The sequence below is a fragment of the Sarcophilus harrisii genome, chromosome 1, assembly GCF_902635505.1.
Source record: "Sarcophilus harrisii chromosome 1, mSarHar1.11, whole genome shotgun sequence".
In the NCBI taxonomy this organism is placed as follows: Eukaryota; Metazoa; Chordata; class Mammalia; order Dasyuromorphia; family Dasyuridae; genus Sarcophilus; species Sarcophilus harrisii.
The window spans coordinates 669,322,004-669,344,721 of record NC_045426.1 but is presented as its reverse complement, the minus strand read 5'-3'; the positions used below and the strand labels follow the sequence as shown (position 1 = coordinate 669,344,721).

Below are 22,718 nucleotides of genomic sequence, written 5' to 3'. Positions count from 1 at the left end.
CCTCTGCCCCTGCTATTTACCCCAAGTGCATTCTTTGCCCTCATGGAGATGTTCGGTTCCTTTGACCTTCCCTATTCCCACCTGTAGAGCAGTAGGCCTGGAATCAAGGAGAGACTCATCTTCATGAGTTCAAATCCAACCTCAGACACTTAATGCCTGTGTGACCCTCGGCAAGTCATTTAACCCTGTTTTTCCAAAATGGGATCATGGAGAGTTGGACATGACTGAAATGATTGAACAGCATCTCCCCACCTCCACTTCAATCCATCGTTCTTGACCTAATTTTTTTCCTTTCATTCTTTTGACCCAAAAGTTAACTATTTCTAAAAGGCTTTGTCTTCTGCCTTGGATTCCCTGCAGCTTGAGGCTGATTCTTGCCCACCTTTTTCTCTGACTGTTGTGAAATACTTTAGGTCACAAGGGTCCTCAAACTTTTTAAATAGGGGGCCAGTTCACTGTCCTCAGACTGTTGGAGGTCCAGACTATAGTAAAAACACTTTGTTTTGTGGGCCTTTAAATAAACTTCATAGCCCTGGGTGAGGGGGATCATCGTTCTCAGCTGCTGCATCTGGCCCGTGGGCTGTAGTTTGAGGACCCCTGCTTAGGAAGTCTTAAATTCACGTGGCCCATGCTCACTCAAAATCGGCTACCTGACTAATTGTTCATTGTTCACCACTGTCTGTTCACCATCCATCTTTTATCTCAGATTTATTATTTATTGACAACTTGTGGGGTATAAGCCCAGGTTATGAAGGAAATCTCCAGAGACTTAGACAACCTGTGATAACTTTCACATAAGCACAGATGATGACTCCAAAAAGGCATCTAGAAAACTTTGCCAAAAGTTATAAAGTCTCCAATAAGGGTCTTTCATTTTGATGGGATTTTCATCAGTGCTAACAATGAAAGGCAAAGGTTTGAAGGGAAAGGGAGATGTGGAAAGGGGACAAATTGCTAAGCAAGCTTTCCTAACCTGGAGCCTATAAACTCATTTTGAAAAAATATTTTGATAATTATATTTCAGTATCTTTGGGTTTCCTCTGTAAACTATTTAATAGCCTTTGAAAACCTTGTTTTAAAAAGGGGTTCAGAGGCTTTAACAGATTGCCAAAGGGGGAGCCATGACATACACCCCCACACAAATAAGGTTAAGAACTCTTAGCTTAAGATGAAAAATGTGGGAAAGTAGGATTTGGCTTTCTGGACTATAGCTTTAGATAGAAGTGTGATGGCCTCCCAGTCAGGGATCAAATGCCAGTGTGGCAAGAATGTATTTTCCTGAAATCTAGCAAATCTAATGTGGGTAATAAAAGAGAGAAAACTGTCTAGTTCTATTTACCAAGCGCCATCCCAATAGAGAGTGGTTACAATGTAGGAATGATAATAGCAGCAGAAACATGCGGAAATTCACAGAAGAACAAAATTCAAGGAAGGGGCATGAAGGAAAATCCATGGCCTCAAATCTATAAGATCCTAACACTAAGAGGAAAATTTGGCATCTTGGGCATTAAGAAGCTTAGAAGAAAAACTGAGACTCTTAGCTGGATATGATGACTTTGAGGTTTTGTTTTGTTTTGTTTTTTCAGAAGAAACAGGAGTAAAGAAAACAAAAAAAACAAAAAAACCTGTGAAAGCAAAGTCGCCTTATAGATTAAGAAAAGAGTTGCGTGAGGGAATATGGGGACCAAACAGAATGGGGTAAAGTCTAGTTGAGACCATTCAGGCGAAGATCTACAGCGGTAGAAATGGAAAGGATATTGTTAACAGAGAAGACCACTAACCACTTGGGGAGAAAGAGGAAATAGACAATGATGAATGAAATCAGTCCTAAGCTAGGTGACAGATAAATTATAGAGTTGAAGATCAGTTATTTGCACATCAGCTGAAGCTTTCACTTTCCAAAACAGACCTCCCTAATAATTTCTTAACTTGCCTTAATCATTTTTGGAAGGAAATGGAGAAATCAAGGAATTTTTATAGACATATGAGATGCTCAGTTAGGGGATTAGGGAGAAAATGATTAGAATCTTGGGGAAAAGTGAGCACTCTAGTTTGGAATCTATAATAGTTAGTTAGATATGTGTCCTGTACCCCAGATTTGGGGATAGTGAATTTCAAAGGATTTAGAGAGAAGATGGAACCCCCTCCCCCTTTAAAACCCTTTGGTTTACAAGCACTTAGAACAGACTTCTTAACCTTGGGGTCTGTGGATGGATTTCAGGGGGTTTCATGAACTTGAATGGGGGAAAATGGCATCTTTACTTTTATTAATCTCTCCCAGAAATCGAGCATTTCCTTCAATATGTATGTAGGCTACAAACCATAGTGGTATTAGGCTTTACCACACTTCCCAGAGGGTTCAGGAGACACATGAAAAATTCTTTTTATTGAAAGAATAAGACTAAAATCCCATAATGAAAAATAGCAGATTATTTTATTTTCTTTCTCATTTTTCCCACTTTTGATTTGATTTTTCTTGCACAGCATGATATATGGGGAAATATGTTTAGAACAATTGCACATGTATAACCTATATTGGATTACTTGCTGTCTAGGGGAGAAGGAAGGTGGGAAGGGAGGGAGAAAAATCTAGAACATGAGGTTTTGCAAGGGTGGATGTTGAAAACTCTCTTTGCATGTATTTTGAAAAAATAAAAAGCTACAATTACTAAATTTAAAAAAGATAGTGCAGGAAGTATAGGAAGTCATTGAGTGAAATTCTAAAAACAGAGAAACTGTTGCAATGAAAAAGAAAAGGGGAAGTTGTTTAAAGAACCCAACTTGTCAACTAATTTAGATTTTTGAAAAAGACACATACAGAAGATAAGAGCAAGGTCAAATGACTGAGGATGAATACACAAGGATGAATAATGAGAAAATAGGAAAACGAGGATTTAAGTCAGATGAGTTTTTCAGAGCTGTATTAGGAGTAGAGAGGGGTCAGAAGAGAGTTAGGATTTCTTGGCTGGAGTGTTTGAATGCTAATACCAAGAGTGGAGAAAAGAGCCGATCGACTTTGATTCTGCTTGTTTTCTCACCAGAGAGAATGATCTTTTGGATTAGAAAGGACAGACCAATGATAGCCCATGAGAGAATGGACAAATAGGAAGATTGTGAAAGATCATCCAACTCCTAAACTCTTGGTTTAAGGATCAGAAAGATTCAGGGATAGGGATTTATAGATTCGGGAGATTCAGTTACAAGTCATCATAGGATCTAGTGATTCTTAGGATCAGGAAGATTCAGGGATAAGGTTTTATAGGATCAAGAAATTTAGGGATTGGGGATCCTTAGGGTCAGGAAGATTCAGGGATAGGTGTTTATAGGATCAGAAGATTTAGGGATTCAGGGATCCTTAAGAATTAGGGATTCTAGAATCAGGAGGCTTAGACGTGATCATAAAAGTTTTCTATGACCTGAGAAACTATCTAGTCCAAACCCCTCATTTTAAAAGCAAGAAAATTGAGTTGCAGATCTTGGTCACACAGGAAGTTAGCAGTCAAGCCTGGTATCCAGTCCTGGGCTTTCTGGATTGGAAATCTTTCCACTACTTCTACCAGGTCCAGATATACTTCCTCCCTAGAGATTGAAAGAACTAGCCCATATGATTCTAGAGTCTGGAGAATAAAAGAAGTGTTATTGGACTGGAGAATGACAAATATTAACATTTTCAAAAAATTTGCCTAGTATGGGCCAGTGAACTTTGAGCAGGATTCTAGAAGACACTACAAATGAGGTGTTTAGTGGACATTTAGCCAAGGAACCTAGCTTCCCAAGCAGGAGCATGGTTTTTCAAGAGCAAGCCTCATTGGACAAGTTTCATTTTGTATTTTGACAAGGTGTTATTAAATTGATAAATGGAAATTGATAGTTTATCTTGATTTTAGCCAAGTGTTTGAATCTGACATGCTGTTCTTATAAATAAAAAACCATCATATTATGGGATGATTCAGAATGAGTTGAGTGGCTTGGCATAAGTAGTTGTCATTAGTGGTTTGATGTCAACTTAGCAGTCCTTAGTGAAGGGCCCCAGGGATTTATCCTTCATCAAATTCTGGGATAAAGGCAAGAGCATTGTTTTTGCACTTTACAAATGACACAGTGCTAAAAACATCAGATTTGAGTCTAGATTGAAAAAGATTGCCACAGGCTGCAATATTAATAGAGATAAATAAAAGGTTTTTTTTGTTTGCTTTGTTTTGTTTTGTTTTGCTTTTTTGCTGAGGCAATTGGGGTTAAGTCACACAGCTCAGGAAGTGTTAAGTGTCTGAGGTCAAATTTGAACTCGTGTCCTCCTGACTTCAGGGCTGGTGCTCTATCCCCTGCACCACCTAGTTGCTCCAAATGTAAAATTTTACAGCTAAATTTAGACAAAATCAAAATTTCAAGGCAAAGTTAAGAAGGTCTAAGTAGATAGCAAGTCTCCTGCAAAAAAACCCTCGGAGTTTTGGTAGACAAGCAGGTTCAATATGGGGCAGTTAAGTGCAGTGGATAGAGCCTAAAGTCAGACTCATTTTCGTGAGTTCAAATCTGGCTTTAGACACTTGGGCAAATTATTTAACCCCATTTGCCTCAGTTTCCTCATCTGCAAAATGAGATGGAGAAGGAAATAATGAACTACCTCACTATCTCTGCCAAGAAAACCCCAGATAAAGTCATGACTCAACAACAGCAGCTCAGTTTCAGTCCATAGTGTGCTGCCCCACAACTCAGTGTTGTTCAGGCCATATTTAGAGAGGCAGAGGTTACAAACCAAGAGATGTGATAGTCCAACTATCCTCTGATCTAATCAAGTAATGTGAAATATTTTGATCCATTCTGGGGATTTTAGAAAGGACATTGATGAGTTGAAGAGTAAAGTATTCACCACAGTGGTAAAGGCTTTATAAGCATTAGTTGAAAGCAAAAAATTCCACCACTGAGGAGCCCACATCCCTAACTTGTATTCCATTCCTAAGGATCCCATTCACATCCTTGCCCCAAAGCATCTTTGTAGTACTTTGTAGTAGCGGGGAGAATTTTAGAGCGTTTTATTGTGTACTATCAATAAAGTCTCCATGTTCAAAGTTCATTTTAGAAAAAGAAAAGAATCAGGAAGGATTTGATATGGCAGCTCCTTAAATGTTTTTGAAGAAATGTCATAGGGAAGAGAGATTAGATTGTTCGTCCCCAAAGAGAGGTGAGTGTAGGCTTGCAGTCAGGACCAACATCCTTACAATTGGAGCTAATCAGAAATAGAATAGAGTGCCATGGTTGAAGGTAGAGATGGGGCCATCTTCAGTAGAGGTTTTCAAAAGTTGGCTATATGATATTTTTTTCATTCATTCAATTTTATATTAACTTTTTAAAATAGAAATTTCTTTATGAATCACGGGGAGAAAAATCAGAACAAAAGGGAAAAATGAGAGAAAAGAAAAATAGAAAAAAAAAGTGAACATAGCAATTGATTTACTTCAATCTCCACAATTTTTTTCTGGATGCAGATAGTTTTCTACCCAACGTTTATTAGTATTGCCTTGGATAGATGATAACTTGTTGTATACAGTGTAGAAGACACTCTTGTCCTTATATAGTATTGGAGGCCCCTTCTAACTCTGTGATTCTATGATCTACTCAAACCCCCCAACTTTAATCTCCCCTCTTTGAAGAAAACTGTTATTTCTCTTAATGAAGTTGATACCATTCTGGGAGCTCCACACCTGAAAATATCTCCTTGTCTTAGAAGCTAATGTGACCCTTTTCCTTTCCAAGACTAACCTTGCCACTTGTGCCCATGATTCCATCTTCTATCCCCTTATTTGAGGATCATTCCCTTGATTTTTTTTGTCTTCATTTTCTTTCTTTCCCGATTTCTCCTCTGCTACTCACAGGCATAGCATTCTCTTATCTTTAATATTCTTATCTTGGCTGTACTGTTCCTTTCAGTTAACATCCTGTGTCCCTTCCTTTGATTGCGAAGCTTCTGGAAAGAACAGTTTATACTTTCTGCCTCTACTTCCTCATCACTCATTCCCTCCTTGACCCTGGACACTAAGGCTTCCTACACTCCCACTATCCTCATGACATAATTTTCTCAGCGGTCACCAGTGACCTTGACCAGTTGAGCTTTGCTTTTTCTTCATCTTCCTTGACTCATCTGCAGGTTTTGATGCTAATAACCTTTTCCCTCTCTTGCTGGACCCTCTCATTCAGTAGTTTTCAGTGCTTTCCTTTCCTTGGGTTGTGCTCAAGGTCTCCCATGGCATCCAGGGCCATTTCCAGTCCTGATATCTGTATCTAGCCACTGGACCCAAGTGGTTGCGGAGGAGAAAGTGAGACCGGTGACCTTGCACAGCCCTCCCTCACTTAAATTCACCTCACTTGCATCCTCCCTGATGTCATGGGCCTCTTTGGAATGAAGTACAAACACAGCAGCTCTCTGCAGTAGAATCTGAATGCTTGGCAGTTTAGAAAGGACCTTGGTGTCCATACCTTACCTTGTCAGGTGACCTTCAGAACCTTCCTGAGACAATTCAAATGGAAGCAATTCACTTTGCTAGCATGGAGCCGGTATAGGCTGACGTATAGGCTGACCATGGTGTTTGAAAGGCAAATGTATGTTTTGCCTAAAAGACTGTTTTACAGAGGATTCATGCAAGGAAGGTGCTTACGAGCTGGTCAGAAGAAGCGACACAAGGATAGACTCAAGGTCTCCCTGAAAAACTTTGTGATCGATTGCCTGGCATGGGAAATGCTGGCACAGGACCTAACAGCACGGTGTGCCGGCGTCAAAGAAGGCCCTGTATTCTTCTGAGGGAAGCAGAATTTCAGTAGCTTAAAAGAAGCACAAGATGCAGACATTTCGAGACTTCTCCATCGCAGATGTTCACTGGGACTATTTGTGTCAGACCTGTGGCTTTGTAAGTGGTTCCTATTAGTCTGATCATTCAGTCAGACACAGCATCCATCAACCCTGACATGGTGATGTCATTTTTCAAAAACGAAGGACAACGGCCATTCACTTGGTTATTCTGTCTTACTTGTACCTTCTTGGTCTTCTGCCCATCCTCTTCCTCCTGCCCCATCTATGACTGTGGGTGACCGCAATAACTCTGCGTAACAGAGAGCACTTCTTGACTCCCATGGGTTCAACTGTCACCTGACAGGTGATGCTCAAGTCTGTGTCCAGCTCAAATCTCTTCACTTGAACTCCTGCTTAATGTCTCCAGCTGCCTACTGGACATCTGCCTGAGTGTTCTGTCCACGTCTCTTCTTCCCTCTTTAATTTGCCCTCTAAATATCCCTCCTTGTTATCTTCCTTGTCATCCAGACTGGAAACCTTGGTCATCGTTGAGATTTTTCTGCTCTTTAGTGAGTCATATCTGAGTCCTATGAAATCTCGTTCAAAAGACAGAAAGATTGAAGCTATGAATCTCCCATTTACAGTTTTTATTTTAAATATACACGATCTTTAATATGATAATGCCCTTATGATGCTGCCCTTCATGTCTGTATTCCCTTTTTTTGTTTACCTATTTCATGCATATTTATTTCTAATTCTCCTTCTCCTCCTCCTTTCCTTTCTCCCCCATCTACATTTTTTAGGCTTATTACATTCTACCCTCTTTCCTCTACTTTGTCAGTTGTATTGGAGTTCAGTGGTATTATAGAGATATATTAGTCTTTTTTATTTTCCCATCACCTTCATTTCTGAATATATATCTCCCCAATGACTCACCACTCATTAAAAAAAATTATAAAAAGAGAAAAAAAAAAGGTTCAGCTAAGCCAACCTACCCATCAGCTGGGTCTGACAGTCTATGTGATAATCCACACCCCCGGACCCCTGCCTCTGCAAAGGAGGGCGGGAGGAGCATTTTCTCATAATTATAGTGTTCAGTTTGGCTTCTTTGTGGTTTTTTCCCATTGCTATTGTCATTGTGTCAATTGTTTCTTGGTTTTGCTTCCTTCTCTCTGTATCCATTTGTATCCATTCCTATGCATTTCTGAATTCTTGGTATTCATTGTTTCTTATAACAAAGCAATATTTTATTACATTCATGTACCACAACTGTAAGGATGAATTACATTCTTGGGTTCTGAAGAAATGAGCAGATATGATGGCAGAGGCATCTCCAGTGATCGTTGAAAGACCATAATCAATAGGAGAGAACACAAGACTAGAGAAATGTAAATGTCGTCCCAGTTTTCAGAAAAGGGAAAGAGCATAGAGTCTGCAAACCACAGGTCAGGGAGTTTGACTTCCGTTCCTAGGAAAATCTGAGAGTAGATTTATTTTTAGAGAAATAGATGGCAAATATTTGGAAAGAGAAGCATTGATTATAAAGAGCTAACATCAATAACAGGTTATGCCAGAATAACCTTAGTTCCTTTTTTGACAGGACTACTAGACTAGTAGATGAGGGAAAGTTAGGAATATAGTTTACCTAAACTGTAGCGCAAAGCTTTTGGTTAAATCCTCACATAAGATTCTTGTGGAGAAGATGGAGAGAGAGAATAGATGATAATAGGCCTGAGTCAGGCCTAGATGACTCAAAAGAATAGTTGATGGTTCAGTTTCAACATGGCAAGAAATTTCTAGAGGAGTGCTCCAGGGATTTATACTTGGATTTTTTGCTATTTAACATTTTTACTGATTATTTGGATAAAGGCATAGGTGACGGGCTGCTCATATTCTCAGATGACTTCAAGCTAGGAGGAATAGTTAACAGTAGGTGATAGATTTTTGCTGTTTAACATTTTTACCGATTATTTGGATAAAGGCATAGATGACAGGCTCATATTTTCAGGTGACTTTAAGCTAGGAGGAATAATTAATGGTAGGTAATAGTCAGGATTTATCTTGACAGATTAAAATGTCAAATTGAGCCTAATTAGATGAAATTCCATATAGATAAATGTAAAGTTTACATGTGGCCACAACCAGACTAAGAATTGAAAAACTGGAATTTCTTTCTCCCTTTCTCTTTAAGGATAAAAATAAAATATCCCAAAATATCCCCAATACACATACACACACAAATAAATTTTATACTCGGGAACCAAAGAAATTGTCCTCACAGAGGGGTGAAGCAGAAAAAAAGATCTCAGAATTATAATGGACTACAATGTGAATCTGTTATTGTGATTTGGTAACCAAAGAAAATAAAGCAGACTGCTGCTTGAATAAGGAAGGACCTACCTTCCTACAACAGGTGATAGTCATGTTCCTCTATCTTTGTCAGACCTCATATGGAGTATTATGGTTTAAGGAGGACACTGATGAACTGGAGAATATCAAGAGAAGAATTATTAGGGTAATGAAGGTCTTGACAAATGAAGATTGGTTGAAGAAACTGGGCATATTTAGCCTGGAGAAGAGAAGACTTGGGAGGAACATAATAGTAATCTTCAAGTATTTTAATGGCTCTCATGGAGAGGAGTGATTGATTGAAAAGAGCAGAAATAGATACAATAGGTGACAGTTTTAAGAGAGAAATTGAGACTTAAATTTATTAAGCTTAAAAATTAGAGCTGTCCAGACAGCTAGTTAGTATGGTGGATAAGAGTGCCAGCCCTGAAGTCAGAAAGACTTGAGTTCAAATGTGGTCTCAGACACTTAACACTTTCTGGCTGTGTGATCCTGGGCAAATCACTTAAGCCCAATTGCTTCAGAAAAAAATTAGAGCTATTAGTGTTTCTTCTAAGATCCCAAAGAGATCTTAAAGGAGGGAAAGGTACCCACATGTGCAAAAATGTCTGTGGCAGCTCTTTTTGTAGTGGCAAAGAACTGGAAACTGAATGGCTGTCCATCAGTTGGAGAATGGCTGAATAAATTATGGTATATGAATGTTATGGAATATTACTGTTCTATAAGAAACTATCTCAAGGATGATTTTAGAGAAGCCTGGAGAGACTTAATGAACTGATGCTGAGTGAAATGAGCAGAACCAGGAGATCATTGTACACAGCAATTGCAAGATTATATGATGATCAACTCTGATGGATGATTGGGGCCAATTCCAATGATCTTGGGAAGAGAGCCATCTACATCCAGAGAGAAGACTGTGGAGACTGAATGTGGATCACAACATAACATTCTCATTCTTTTTGTTGTTTGCATTTTGTTTTTTCTCTTTTTTTTCCTTTTTGATCTGTTTTTTTTTTTTGTGCAGCAAGATAATTATATAAATATGTATGCATATATTGGATTTAACATATTTTTATCATGCTCAACACATTGGATTATTGCCATATAGGGGAGGGGGGGAGGGGGGAAAGAGAGAAAAATTAGAGTACAAGATTCTGCAGGGTCAGTGTTGAAAAATTATCCATGCATATGCTTTGAAAATAAAAAGCCAAAGCTTTAATTAAAAAAAATTAGAACTGTCCAAGAATGAAATGGGTTGCCTTAAAAAAGGTGGTAAGATTTCTCTCCTTAGATTTCTTCAAGTAGAGGCTGCATGATTACTTGTTAATTATGCCATAATGGGAGTTTCTTTTGTGTGTGGGTTGGACCATATGATGCTGATATCCTTTTCAATTCTTCAGTTCTGTATTCAGTTCACAATTGTTTTAGCTATTTCCCAATAGAAGAACATCTACTTTATTTCCAATAATTCATTACCAAACAATTCTTCATTACCAGCCTCTACAGGACTTTTTGTTATGCCTTTGAACTCCTTGGGTTGTATGATTTCTAAGTGAAAGCATGTAGACATTTTAGTCACATTCTTTACATGATTCCAAATTATTTTACAGAATGGTTCAATCACTTCACAGCTCCATCAGCAGTATTAGTATGCCTATCTTTCCGTAGCCCTTCCAAAATTGACTCTTATCTTTTATCATCATTGTCAGTTTGTTGAGTATAAGGTGGAACCTCAAGAGTTATGCTGATTTGTGTTTCTTTTCTTATTAGTGATTTGGAGCAGTCTTTCATTTTACTATTAATTGGTTACACTTCTTCTATTTGTCCATGCCTTTGGACAGCTTATTCATTGGGAATGAGAAGGGAGGAGCAGGGGAAAGGAAATAAGCATTTCTTTAGCACTTCTATATACTAGGTTATGTGCTAAGTATTTTTTACAACTGCTTTCATTTGATCCTCACAACAATCTTGAGAGATTTTGTTATCCCTATTTTATAAGTGAAGAAACTGAAATACACACAGGTTAAGTGACTTGTCCAGAGTCACATGACTAGTGAGTGTCTGATGCTAGATTTAAATTCTCTCTATCCTATACCCTAAATGCGCCTCTCAACTCTGAATTTTATATATTTATAATATACATGTAATTATATGTATGTATAATTATGATATACATATATATTACAATATATATGTATATATATTTAATTCCGGATATAGCTTGGTTAGCAGATTTATATTTAACAGTAGTTTTTTTGGACTAACAAAGAGTTTAAATTTTTAAAAACTTAAAAGCAAAAGGATTTAAAAAATGTTATTGTAATTAGAAAAAAAGCCTCTTTGTTTCCCTTGTAGGTAGAAGGAAAGACGAAGAAGGCAGCAGAGACTCTGCGTCGCTTTGTGGAAAAGTACAATAATGCTCGAGCTGATTTTGAGCGGAAGATGCTGGAATCAGCCCTGGTATGAGAATACAGGCGAAGGAAGCCTGGATGGGCATGGGGAGACTCCCCCCGGGAAGTGATCTCTGACAACAAATAGTTAGAGAAACTGTGGGTTTCCAACCCTTCAAAGCCCCTAGATCTTCTGGGTTACTTCCTTGTACCTGTTGCCAGTAAGAGCTCCAGCATTACTTAATACTGACCCTCTCATTCAGCCCACATTCAGAGATGGGTTCTAGACTGCATTGTGTTGGGCTGAGGAGGAGGTCTAGGGAGGCATAAGGTTCTGATGCTGCCTTCACAGAGCTCCTTGCTTAAGAGGGGAAATACAAGGCCCTCCTGTCCATATTATTAAGTAGAAGGGACCATCCTAAAAAGGTAAATCGAATACACTGAGAATTCATGGCAGCTCTTCCTAGGATTTGGAACTGGCTTTCATGATCTACTCCAAGCCCTTGATTTTGTAGATGAGGAAACAGACGCAGAGAAATGAAAGGACTTGTCCAACTAGCTAATAAGGATAATAAGATTACTTGTCCAGCCAGCTAATAAGGATAATAAGACTTGTCCAGTCAGATAATAAGGATAAATAATAAGATTCAAAGCCAGGGCTTCTGACTTTTATAGTGTGACTGTGAACAAATCTCTCATTCCTCCCAGCCTGGCAGCCTGTGATCCCATTGGGAGAATTCTTTATAGGATGTGGGGATGATGCAAGATCTAGGAGTCTTCTTAAAGGCTAGGGAATCCCAAAGGATCATTAGGATACATTCACCAAAAATGGAGAGCAAAGCATTTCTAGGGCTAGGAAAGGGTTTGAACAAAATCATATTGCCTAGAAAGAGTGTGATTTGAGATAGGGAGATGTCGAATCATTTAACTTGGCTATGATATAGCTTACATGGAGCTGGAGTATGGGGAGACAGGGCCGGAGTGGGAGCTTGGGGTTTTGAATGTCAAGCCTTCCTCTTGTGGGTTTTGGGGAGCCATGGAAGGCATTTGAGGCTGGCCAGATACATGGTGAGAGCTGACCATTAGGAATATGATCTTTGTGGTCCACAAAGGACTATTTTTGGCTCTAATTCAGGGGCTGGGAATAAGTTTCCTGAGAGGAAAAGGGGTAGGATGGTCTTGGCCAAGTAGGTACCGTGTGACCTTTTTCCTGTGTGTGGGCAGCGCTTCCAGGCCATTGAGGAAACCCACCTTCGACACATGAAGGGCATCTTGGGCGCGTACGCTCACTCTGTGGAAGATACACACGTACAGATTGGGCAGGTGAGGTCAAGGCTGGGAAGGGAGGAGCAGGTGGGCTCCCATCCAACATCTGCCTGTGTCGGGGACAAACTCCTCAAAAGAGGAAGCCATTGAGGAAGGGACTCAGGAGAGAAGGGGGGGTCTTGGCCCAGGGAAAATGGCCTAGGCTACAGGATGTCTGGAAGGGCTGTCACATCTGGGGTTCCCCGGAATAATGCACCATTTCTCCTTCTCCCTGTGGTGCATGCAGGTTCATGAAGAGTTTAAGCAGAATGTGGAAAATGTGAGTGTGGAAACTCTGGTGAGAAAGTTTGCTGAGAATAAGGGAACGGGCCGGGAAAAGCCAGGTGAGTGGTTCTCTGCTCAGGTCAAGCTTGAAATTTGCTGTTAATTGTTATATCATTGGAGTGTGAAAAGAGATGAGTTTTCATGTTCATCTTAATCTTCATTTTCATTTCATTTTAATTTTTTAGTTTTTCAATTACCTGGAAAAGCTTCATGGAGGAAATAGGGCTTCCAGTCAAAGTATTTTCAGAGCTGGAAGGACATTTAGAATATAGAACATCAAAGCAGAAAAGGGCCTTAGAATAACACAGGATGTCAGAGCTGGAAAGACCCTTAGAATGTGGGATGCCAGCTAGGAGGGTCCTTAGAACCCAGAGTGTCAGAGCCGGGAGGGTCCTTAGAACCCAGAATGGCAGGAATGGGAGGGCCTTTAAAACATGTCAGAGCTAGTAGAGTCCTTAGAACCGCAAATGAATTAGGAAGGCCCTTACAGTCCAGAATGTCAGAGCTGGGAGGAGCCATAAAACAGAAATTACAATCTACTAAGATTCCCTCTTTTTTTTGGATGAGCTGCTAGCAAGCCGTGCCTTCTCCATATCATATATTTATCCTTATAAAATTCATCTTAATAAACTTAGCCTAATGTTTTACTGTGACAATCTTTTTGGACCTCAACATATTGAGCTTTTTTCTCATTATTTTTCTCATCTTTGTATTGTTTGAAAATTTGATAAGCATTTATCACTCTTAATTGTCAATTTTAGAGGTATAGTTCCCCACAGATTTCTGCGCCCATTCCTCTGAGGACTTCCTTTCAGACTGATGTTGAAACATTAATGATTTCAGCTATTCACCCAGAGTATTCCATTGAGTTATACCTTCTTACTTTTCTCCGTCTTTTCTGCAATAATCACATGAAAGACAATTTTAAATATCCCTCTTCAAATGGAGGAACTGGCCATCTTCCATTCAGAATTAGATTCTATTTTCAAGGAACCCCAGTGATTCCTTGGAGTGAGTGGTCCAGGACGAAGGAGATAGAGATCTAGTTGCTCATTTTCTGGAATGTTGCCCAAGATTATGTTGTAAGAGGCTTTTTCCTTGTTTGAGATTGATCTTGAATTCATCTTGGGCAGAGGAGTCACATCAAAAGGCATGGGGACTATGCTAGTTTTGCATATCTCTTTTCAAGGCAGAAGTGGCTTTGGAAATCGATTAATGTTTAATTAAATCAGTTTTTTCTGGAAGACCTGAGCCCAAGCTTAAAAAAAAAAAACAAACCACAAAACAAAACATAGTATTAATAGTTAATATTTTTCTTTTCTTAAGACTTTAGTTTTAATTTTCTCAATTGTGTATAAACAATATTTAACCTTTGTTTTCTTGCAATTTTGAGTTCTAGATTCCCTCCTATACTCATACCCCTCCCCTACTATTGAACAGACAAGCAATTGGATATAGTCATGCAAAATATATAGAAATATACAGATACAGAAGTATCTCATATTGTAGGAGAAAATACAAGGGAAAATAAAATATAATATGCTTCAGATTTCATCAATTCTTTCTGGAGGTGAATTGCATTTTTCATTTTAAGTCTTAGAGAATCTTTGTCTTGGATCACTATATTGCTAAGAATAGCTAAGTCGTTCACAGTTGATTGTTGTACAGTGTTGCTGTAACTGTGTACCAGTCTCCTGATTCTGGTCACTTCACTTTGTATCAGTTCATATAAATCTTTTCTGGTTAGGTAGAATTGTCAATCTTATCATATTGTCTTGGCCTGCCCATGAACAATTAATATTTTTCTAGTTTGTTTAGTTCTGACTTTATTCATGTAAAAAGTGTTTTGTAATTGGTGTTTATATAGTTCTTGAATTTGTCCACATTCCCAAATATTTGATATTGCCCACAGTTAATTTAAATGAAATTTTTCAATCTTTTGCTGCTGTACTTTGTTGGTAATATATAGACATTATTATTATTTATATGGATTTATTTTATATCTTGCAATTTTGCTAAAGTTGCTAACTTTTTCAACTGGTTTTCTAGTTGATTCTCTGGGATTCTCCAAATATACCATATCATCTGCAAGGAGTTTTTTTTACTTATTGCAGTAACTAGCATTTTGAGTACAATATTGAATAATAGCTGTGATAATGGACATGCTCTCCTTACCCCAATTTTATTGTGAAGGTTTCTAGCTTCTCCCCATACAAGTAATACTTGGTGTGATGACTTAAGATAAAAATTACTTATCATTTTAAGTAAAATTCCATTTATTCCTGTTCTTTATAGAGTTTTCAAGAGGAATGAATGTTATATTATGTCAAGAATTTTTTCTGCATCTATTGAGATAATTCTGATTTTTTTAGTTATGTTATTGAATGTGGTTGGTTAATCATGAATGATAGTTTTCCTAATATTGAATCAGCCCAGAATTCCTGGTCTAAATCCCACTTGCTTATATTATAATCTTTGGGATATGTTGTTGTAAGTTGCTTATAGAATTTTATTTAAATTTATTGCATAAATATTAGGAAAATTGGTCTATAGTTTTATTTTTTTGTTTGTTTTTGCTCTTCCTGGTTTTAGGTATGAGAACCATATCTGGGTCATAAAAGAAATTTGGTAGGACTCCTTCTTTGCCTATTCTCCCAAATAATTTATGTAAATTGGGATTAATTGCTCTTTAAGTGTTTGGTAGAATTCACTTGTGAATCCATCTGGTCCTCAGAATTTTTTTCTTAGGGAAACCAATGATGGCTTCTTCAATGTCTTTTTTAAGAAAGGGTTATTTAAGTATTCAACCTTCTCTTCTATTAATCTGAGTAATTTATATTTTTGTAAATATTCATCCCTTTCACTTAGTTAGATTTGTTGGCATATAGTTGGGCAAAAGAGTTCCTAATTATTGCTTTGATTTCCTCTTTATTAGTAATGAATTCACTCTTTTCATTTTTAATACTGGTAATTTGGTTTTCTTTTTTTAAAAAATTCAAATTAATTGTTTTATCTATTTTTGTTTATTTCTTTAAAACAACTTCTAGTTTTATTTATTAGTTCATTGGTTTTCTTACTTTGAAACTAATCTCTTTTGATTTTGAGGCTTTCCAGTTTGGGTATATTTATTTTGTTGTCTATCTAATTTTTCTCATTGCATAATCATTGATCTATTCTTTCTCTAAAAGTGCTTATGATATAAGCACTTAGAGATATAAAATTTCCCATAAGTACTGTTTTGGCTACATCTCATACATTTTATGTTGTCTAATTGTTGTCATTCTCTTTAATGAAATTCTTTGTTTTTTCTATGTTCTTTGACCCATTCATTCTTTGGGATTAGATTATTTAGTTTACCTTTAGTAAGAGGCTTCTCTTAGGAGTCCCTCATACCCAATAGATCACACATCCTGTCCTTATCCATTCAGAGTCATCCCCTTAAGACCAGCGTCTTAGGGATGTCCACAAAGCCATTTTGGCCCCCTAGGATCCCAAGACCACCTTGCTTTCAGATATGGCTTTTGACCAAGGTACAAAACAATGGTGCCATCACCTCTTCAGGGCTATGGATAATAATAAGGAAAATATTTTTGTAAATCTTTTAGTCCTTTAAAAAGGGGGACTGCCACTGCCATTAGTTCATTTATCCATTTTGCCTTTTGTTCTATAAACTGCCATTAGTTCATTTATCCATTTTGCCTTTTGTTATTAAATGCCTGTTATTTACAAGACACTGGGGATATAAGACCAAAACCAGCAAACATTTATCGAGCGCCTACTCAGGGCAGAACCCCGTGGGAGATCTGAGAATAAATAATACACCCATCCCCCACCCTCACACAGCTCACTGCCTAGCAGGGGCTAGAACATGACCCCAAATTACTAGAATGCTAAGTGACAAGGACATAGAGAAGCACAGCTCCAAGGAGGGGAAGAAAGATGATTTCCTACTGTAAAGGAAGGAGTCTTCATAGACTATCAATTAAGAGAAGTGGGACGAGTTACAAGGGAATATTCTAATTAAGGTGTGTAAATAAGATTCAGAATGGGAATACGCTGCCATAGATTTAGAATTAGGGAGGGACCTCAGGCTCCCTAATCCAACTCCTTTGTTACAGACGGGGAAACTGAGGCCTGGAGAAGTGATTTGATTTTTATGGTCATAAAATAGTAGTCAGGATTTTTTTTTTTCATTTCACCACTCTGATTCATACCCTAATATTTCCATGGATGTATGACACTCGGGGCACTCTCTCCACTGCTACTAATCTTAACTCCTCCATGCTCTTACATTTGGGGTTATTATTCTCTATTCTTCCCCTCCCCTTGCCCTGTAATCCTCCAGAGAAGATGACTCAATGCACGAGAGACCTCTTTGGGTCTTTTTGATATTTCCTGGCTACCCACAGGATGTACTTTCTGTCTATTATCCTTTGCCTTTATCGTATAACTGACTCGCCTCCTTTTGCAATCCTTGCAATTCTATTACTTCTCAATGTGCAGGTCATTGTTATTGATAAGAGTTGGATCACTTTGTGCCCTTCTAGGTTTGATCTAGGTCTGAGAAAAATGGGAAACTGATTTTCATTCTCTTCACCTCTGTTTTCTCGTCTGTAAAGTGAATGATCCCTGAGAGCCCTTTCAGATATTTACCCATAATTCTAGGACCTTGTGATATTTCTATTGCTTTTGAATCATCTGCAGAGATGGTGATATACCATGATTCATAGCCTTCAAGCATCATGGAAGATTCTCAATGGGGTTTTGGTATTGGAAAGCTCACTGAAAGTGTTATCTAGTTTTCTAAGCAGTTAAAAGTCCCTGTGATGTGCCAAGGACAGTGCTAAATTCTGGCAGTTAAAAGAAAGGCAGAAAACATTCCTCTGTTCTTTGTTTTTCATTTGCTTCCAGTTGTGTGTGACTCTTCAATGACCCCAGTCAGAGTTTTCTTGGCAGAGATACTGTTTGCCCTTTACTTCTTTAGATTATTTTATAGATGAGGAACCAAGGCGGCACACAGGGTGAAAGAACTTGCCAGTATCTCTTAGCTAGTAATTGTCTGAGGCCAGATTTGAACTCTGGGAGATGAGTATTCCTATCCCCAGGCCTAGTGCTCTATGTACTATGGCACCACCTAGCTGCCCAAAATGCAAATGACTATGTACAAACAAGAGAGACAAGGTAAATTGAAAACAATCAACAAAAGGTAACATTATTAAAAGGGATCAGAAAAAGCCTCGGGTAGAAGGCAGGAGGAGGAGGAAATAAATATTCAGGCAGTATGACAGCCAGTAAGAGTAGGGACCTGGAATGTCATGTATGAGGAACAGTGGGGAAGGGGAGCCCATTATTTTCAGATCCCAGAGTATATGTGGGAGGGGGAATACAAAGTCTAATTAGAGTAGAAAAGTGGGAAGGGACAGGTTATGAAGGGCTTGGAATCCCAGAGGATTCTATATTTTATCCTGGAGGTGATAGGGAGCCGACCACATGACATGGTCAGATGTGTATTTTAAAAAGATGACTTTGGAAACCTAGTGGAAGATGGATTAGATTAGAAATCTGAGGCAGGGAGCCTGCCCCAGGATAGTGATAATGCCATGGTCACCTTCCTACTTTGGGAACCAGTGATTCAGAAGGACTTTGACAAGCTGGAGAGTGACCAGAGAACAAACGATGATGAAGGGCCTTGAGTGTCAGATCATGTGAGACCTTGAAGGAAGGGAGGAACCTGGAGAAAAGCAGCATGGCCATTGGGAGTTTGGGAACATGGCAGCTATTTCCTAGTATTTGAAGGTCTATCATGTGGAGGAAGAATTGACTTGTTCCATTTGGTCCCAAAGGGCAGAACCAGGAGGGAGGGAATAGATGCTGAAAGATACCAGTTTAGATTTGGGAAAGCTTGTTAGTGATTAGAGCTCTGCAGCAGTACAACTTAGCTCCTGTGGAGGCAGTGAGTGCCCTCCTTGGAGGTCTTCATGAAGGAGCTTGACAATCATTTGTCAGGTATATTATAGTAAGGATTCCTTTTTGTGTGGGTTGACTTATGGCTGCTGTGGCCTCTTAGAATCCTGAGATTATGTGATTCAGATGGGAGACTTTTGAGTAATCAGATGAGCTTTTGACCACTTTCATTTCTTAATCTTTGGGCCATCTCTTCCAACATATTGTTAACATCTCCCCTACCTCCTGTCATATTGAAATTAAGTATTAAGGTTAATGTTTGGTGACCTGGTTGTTGACTTGGCTTGGTGGATCTTGGACTCTTATGCTTTATGGAATTTCTGTGTCCTTTGTAGTAAATGTTGATGTGTTTTCAAGGAAAATGACAGAGTGTCCCATGAAATGAAGTTCCTTTTGTTCCCCACGGACACCCATTGAAGCATGTTGCCAATTCCTTTGTATCAGCCCCTCTGAGCAGAGCCCAGAAGCTGTCTTATCCTTTAGCTGAGACTTCTTTTCACTGCTAGTCCCATTTATGTGGGAAATATCAGCATTGCTGGGGTTCATTTCCTATAGCTTATAGTAGGTCAGTCTATCTGTCACTGGACAAGGATTTTACCATATAGGGAGCCGGGCCTAAGTCCAGGTCCATAAATGGTCTCAGAGCCATGCTTTTTTTTACATCCTCTGCCCTTTTCTCCACCAAGGTGTGAAAAGGACCTACGCAGGACAGAAGTCTAATTTGTATTTTTCTTCTTTTCATGGGATGCCATGGCCAAAGATTGGTCTGGTGGCCCAGGGGTGGAGGTAGGCTTCTACTTAGCTAATTTGGGCCTTAGACAAGAGGCAGAGTCAGTGACTGAACCTTACTAACTACTGTCTAACTAATTAACTGTAACTGAGGTCTACTGTCAGACCCTATGGGTCACTTCTGTGCTGTGAGGAGCCAAAGGAGGCCTGCCGTGAGGGAGGGAAAGAGTCCTATGAAGGCAGAACTAGAAATCAGTGACTGGATCTTGCTAACTTGGCAAGCATTGTACCTAGATATTTGTTTTCTTGTTTTCAAAGTTCTGGTAAAAAAAAAAAACTTTCAAAGTTCACTCTAAAATTAAAAGATTTCAGGGAAAGTAGAAAGAGTGCTGGTCTTAAAGTCAGAGGATCTGGGTTCAAATTCTGGCTTGTATATCTCTGGGTAAGTCATATAGCTATCTGTAAAAGGAGGGAGAGGCAGATTTGGATGGACTTTTAAGCTCTCTCCTAGATCTAAATCAGTGAATTAAGAATGAGCAGACCTAGTTTCTGTCTCTGCCTGTACCTATGATCTGGCCAAGTCACTTCCTTTGGGTCAAGTTTCTTCTTCTGTGAAAAAAGGGGATGTTATAGTCAAGGTTTCTGAACCTGATGAGCTCGGAAAATCTGATTCTGATTTAAATTAATTATTAAAATATATTTTTTAAAAAGATCTGATTCTGAGAGATATAAGCAGCATTTGAGATAGCCCTTAAAGGTAAGATTTCAACAGATAGAGATGGCAGGAAAGTAGCTGATGGGCTCTTGCAATTTTTTTCTTTTTCAGGTGTCCTAGACTTTGAGGAGTACAGCTCTATGGCCCTTCCGGAAGGCAAGTACGTGTGGGGGCCCCTGGAGGCCCTGCCTGGGCCCTCCACCCCCTCTCCCCTTACTCCTGTCCGAAGTCTGGTCAGACCCCAGAATCCCAGCAATTGGACAGAGGAGGGGAAGGGGAATGTGGCATGGTGATACAGATGGGAGGGTCCTTTCTTTCTCCTTCTGTTTCCCACTGAATCCAAATTCAGGGAGCTGCCAGATTCCATGATCCCTTCTCTTGGAGCTGCCAGATTCCATGATCCCTTCTCTTGGAGCTGCCAGATTCCACAGTCCCTTCTCTTGGGGCTCATTGCCTTTGTCTATCCCCTTCCCTATTCCCCCCTCCTCAACACAGGTGGGAGACGCCCCCGAGCCAGTGGTGGAAGCAGGCCCTTCCGAATTCCTGGGCTGAGCCGGAGGGAGCGTGAACATCGGCCATCGTACGTAGCTTTTCAGGAAGCCCAGTTCCACCCCGCGAGGGGCACCAGGCCTCCTTCTCATCTTCTGGGTGATCCTGACTCGAGTCAGAGATAGTGGGTGATGGGAGGCCAGGGATCAGGGTTGAGACAGTTGGGGTTTGTGGTAGGAGTGGGGAATAGAGGAGTGTAGATGGGCCTAAGATACCCTTCGGATGGGGGTAGAAAATTGAAAGGTGAGAGAAGGGAACTCCCTTCTGAGAGCTGAGAGGAGAATCTGAGCATGGAGGAGCTGGGAGGGTTCTAAGGAAAGGTGAGAAAGGATGGGGTTCGAGGGGAGCCAGTCTCTAATAGTCTGGAATTTTCTTCCTCCAGGGATTCCCCGGAGGCTGAATCAGTGGTGAGTAGGGGCTGTGAGAGTTCTGCTCCCCTCAAGTCTGAGATCTTGATGGGGCCCCAGGCCTGGGGACTGAGGGAGGCTGAAGGCAGGGAGGCTCCCACCCCTACTCAGAAGACAAGGAGCTGACCTTAAAAACCATACTCAAGAAGAGGACGTTGGTATATGTAACCAAGCCCCCCCAAAAGGGAAAGATCTTTCCCCCAACCACACCATGGGTCAGCCAATAACACTTGGCCAACAAACTGTAAGCCAGGCTTTGTGCCAAGTGCTGGGGTGGTATACAGACAGGCAGGCAAACAAATTCAGTCCCGTTCTGAAGAAGCACACGTCCTAATGGGGAAGAAGGCACGTTGATGTCTAAGGACATGCGAGATACATATTATGGAGTATAAAAAGGTTATGTGAAAATCGCAGCTCTTGGGAGGGGTGCCAAGGGCCACTTGCAGCAGGTTGGATATAAGTTGAAGGAGCCATGGATGAGGAGTCAGGGCTCCCAGCTGTGGGACCGAGATACAAAGCTATCGGGGCTGGATGGAGTGCTGGGACTGAGAGCTCAGTGTGCAGGGAGCCTGGGCTCCTCCCGCTGTCCCTTCTCCTCCAGGGGGGTTGGTGTTTGTCCGAGGGGCACGAGATAGGGGCCAGCCCCTTTCCCAGTGCCCCTGATACACCTGTTCCCCCAGACATGCCCCGTGGTGGACGAGGAAGGATTCTCTGTCCGGCCAGATGTCAATCAGAACAATATCCTTCCCCCCCAATCCAGGGGAGTGGGACCAAGTTAGAGACCCGCTGCCTCCTTCTCCCCCTTCCCAGCCTCGCCTGTGCCCTTGGCCAGGATCCTCAGTGGAGAAGCTCAGAATTCAGGCCTGGAAAGTGGTAAATGGTCACCACCTGGTGGTCAGCTTGGAGAATGGCAGCCAAGGCCGCTGCCTGGGGCGGGGCCCAGGGAGAGGATGGGTAAGAAGGATAGGGAGTTCTGATAGGACCACACTTTTAATTAATTGGCCTAGGGAATTCCCAGATAAGGACACTGGGCCAATAACCCTTTTCTGCAGCTAATGAACTTGGAGAGTTTTCTAAAGTTGGTTTTGAAAACAGGAATAACATATATATATTTTTTTAAGGAATAATAAGCAGTAAGCAGCAAGACCTAGTGGGTTTAGAATCAAGAAGTCTTTGGGTTGGAGTCTTGTTTCTGATACTTACTGGCTGTATGACCTTGGCAAGTTCATTTCTGAGGCTCTAGG

At 40.1% G+C, this 22,718-nt stretch overlaps 1 protein-coding gene across 3 annotated transcripts in view; it reads left to right on the top strand.

The window, feature by feature from the left end:
* Nucleotides 1-22,718, top strand: part of FCHO1 (FCH and mu domain containing endocytic adaptor 1) — a 49,375-nt gene that overhangs the window by 17,031 nt on the left and 9,626 nt on the right. For all 3 annotated transcript variants that reach the window (XM_031948239.1, XM_012543913.3, XM_031948238.1), the window contains 7 exons: nt 11,486-11,590; nt 12,745-12,843; nt 13,073-13,169; nt 20,630-20,674; nt 21,014-21,098; nt 21,450-21,474; nt 22,155-22,212. In XM_031948239.1, the coding sequence (XP_031804099.1) occupies nt 11,486-11,590; nt 12,745-12,843; nt 13,073-13,169; nt 20,630-20,674; nt 21,014-21,098; nt 21,450-21,474; nt 22,155-22,212 (514 nt within the window). The remainder of the gene's footprint in view (nt 1-11,485; nt 11,591-12,744; nt 12,844-13,072; nt 13,170-20,629; nt 20,675-21,013; nt 21,099-21,449; nt 21,475-22,154; nt 22,213-22,718) is intronic.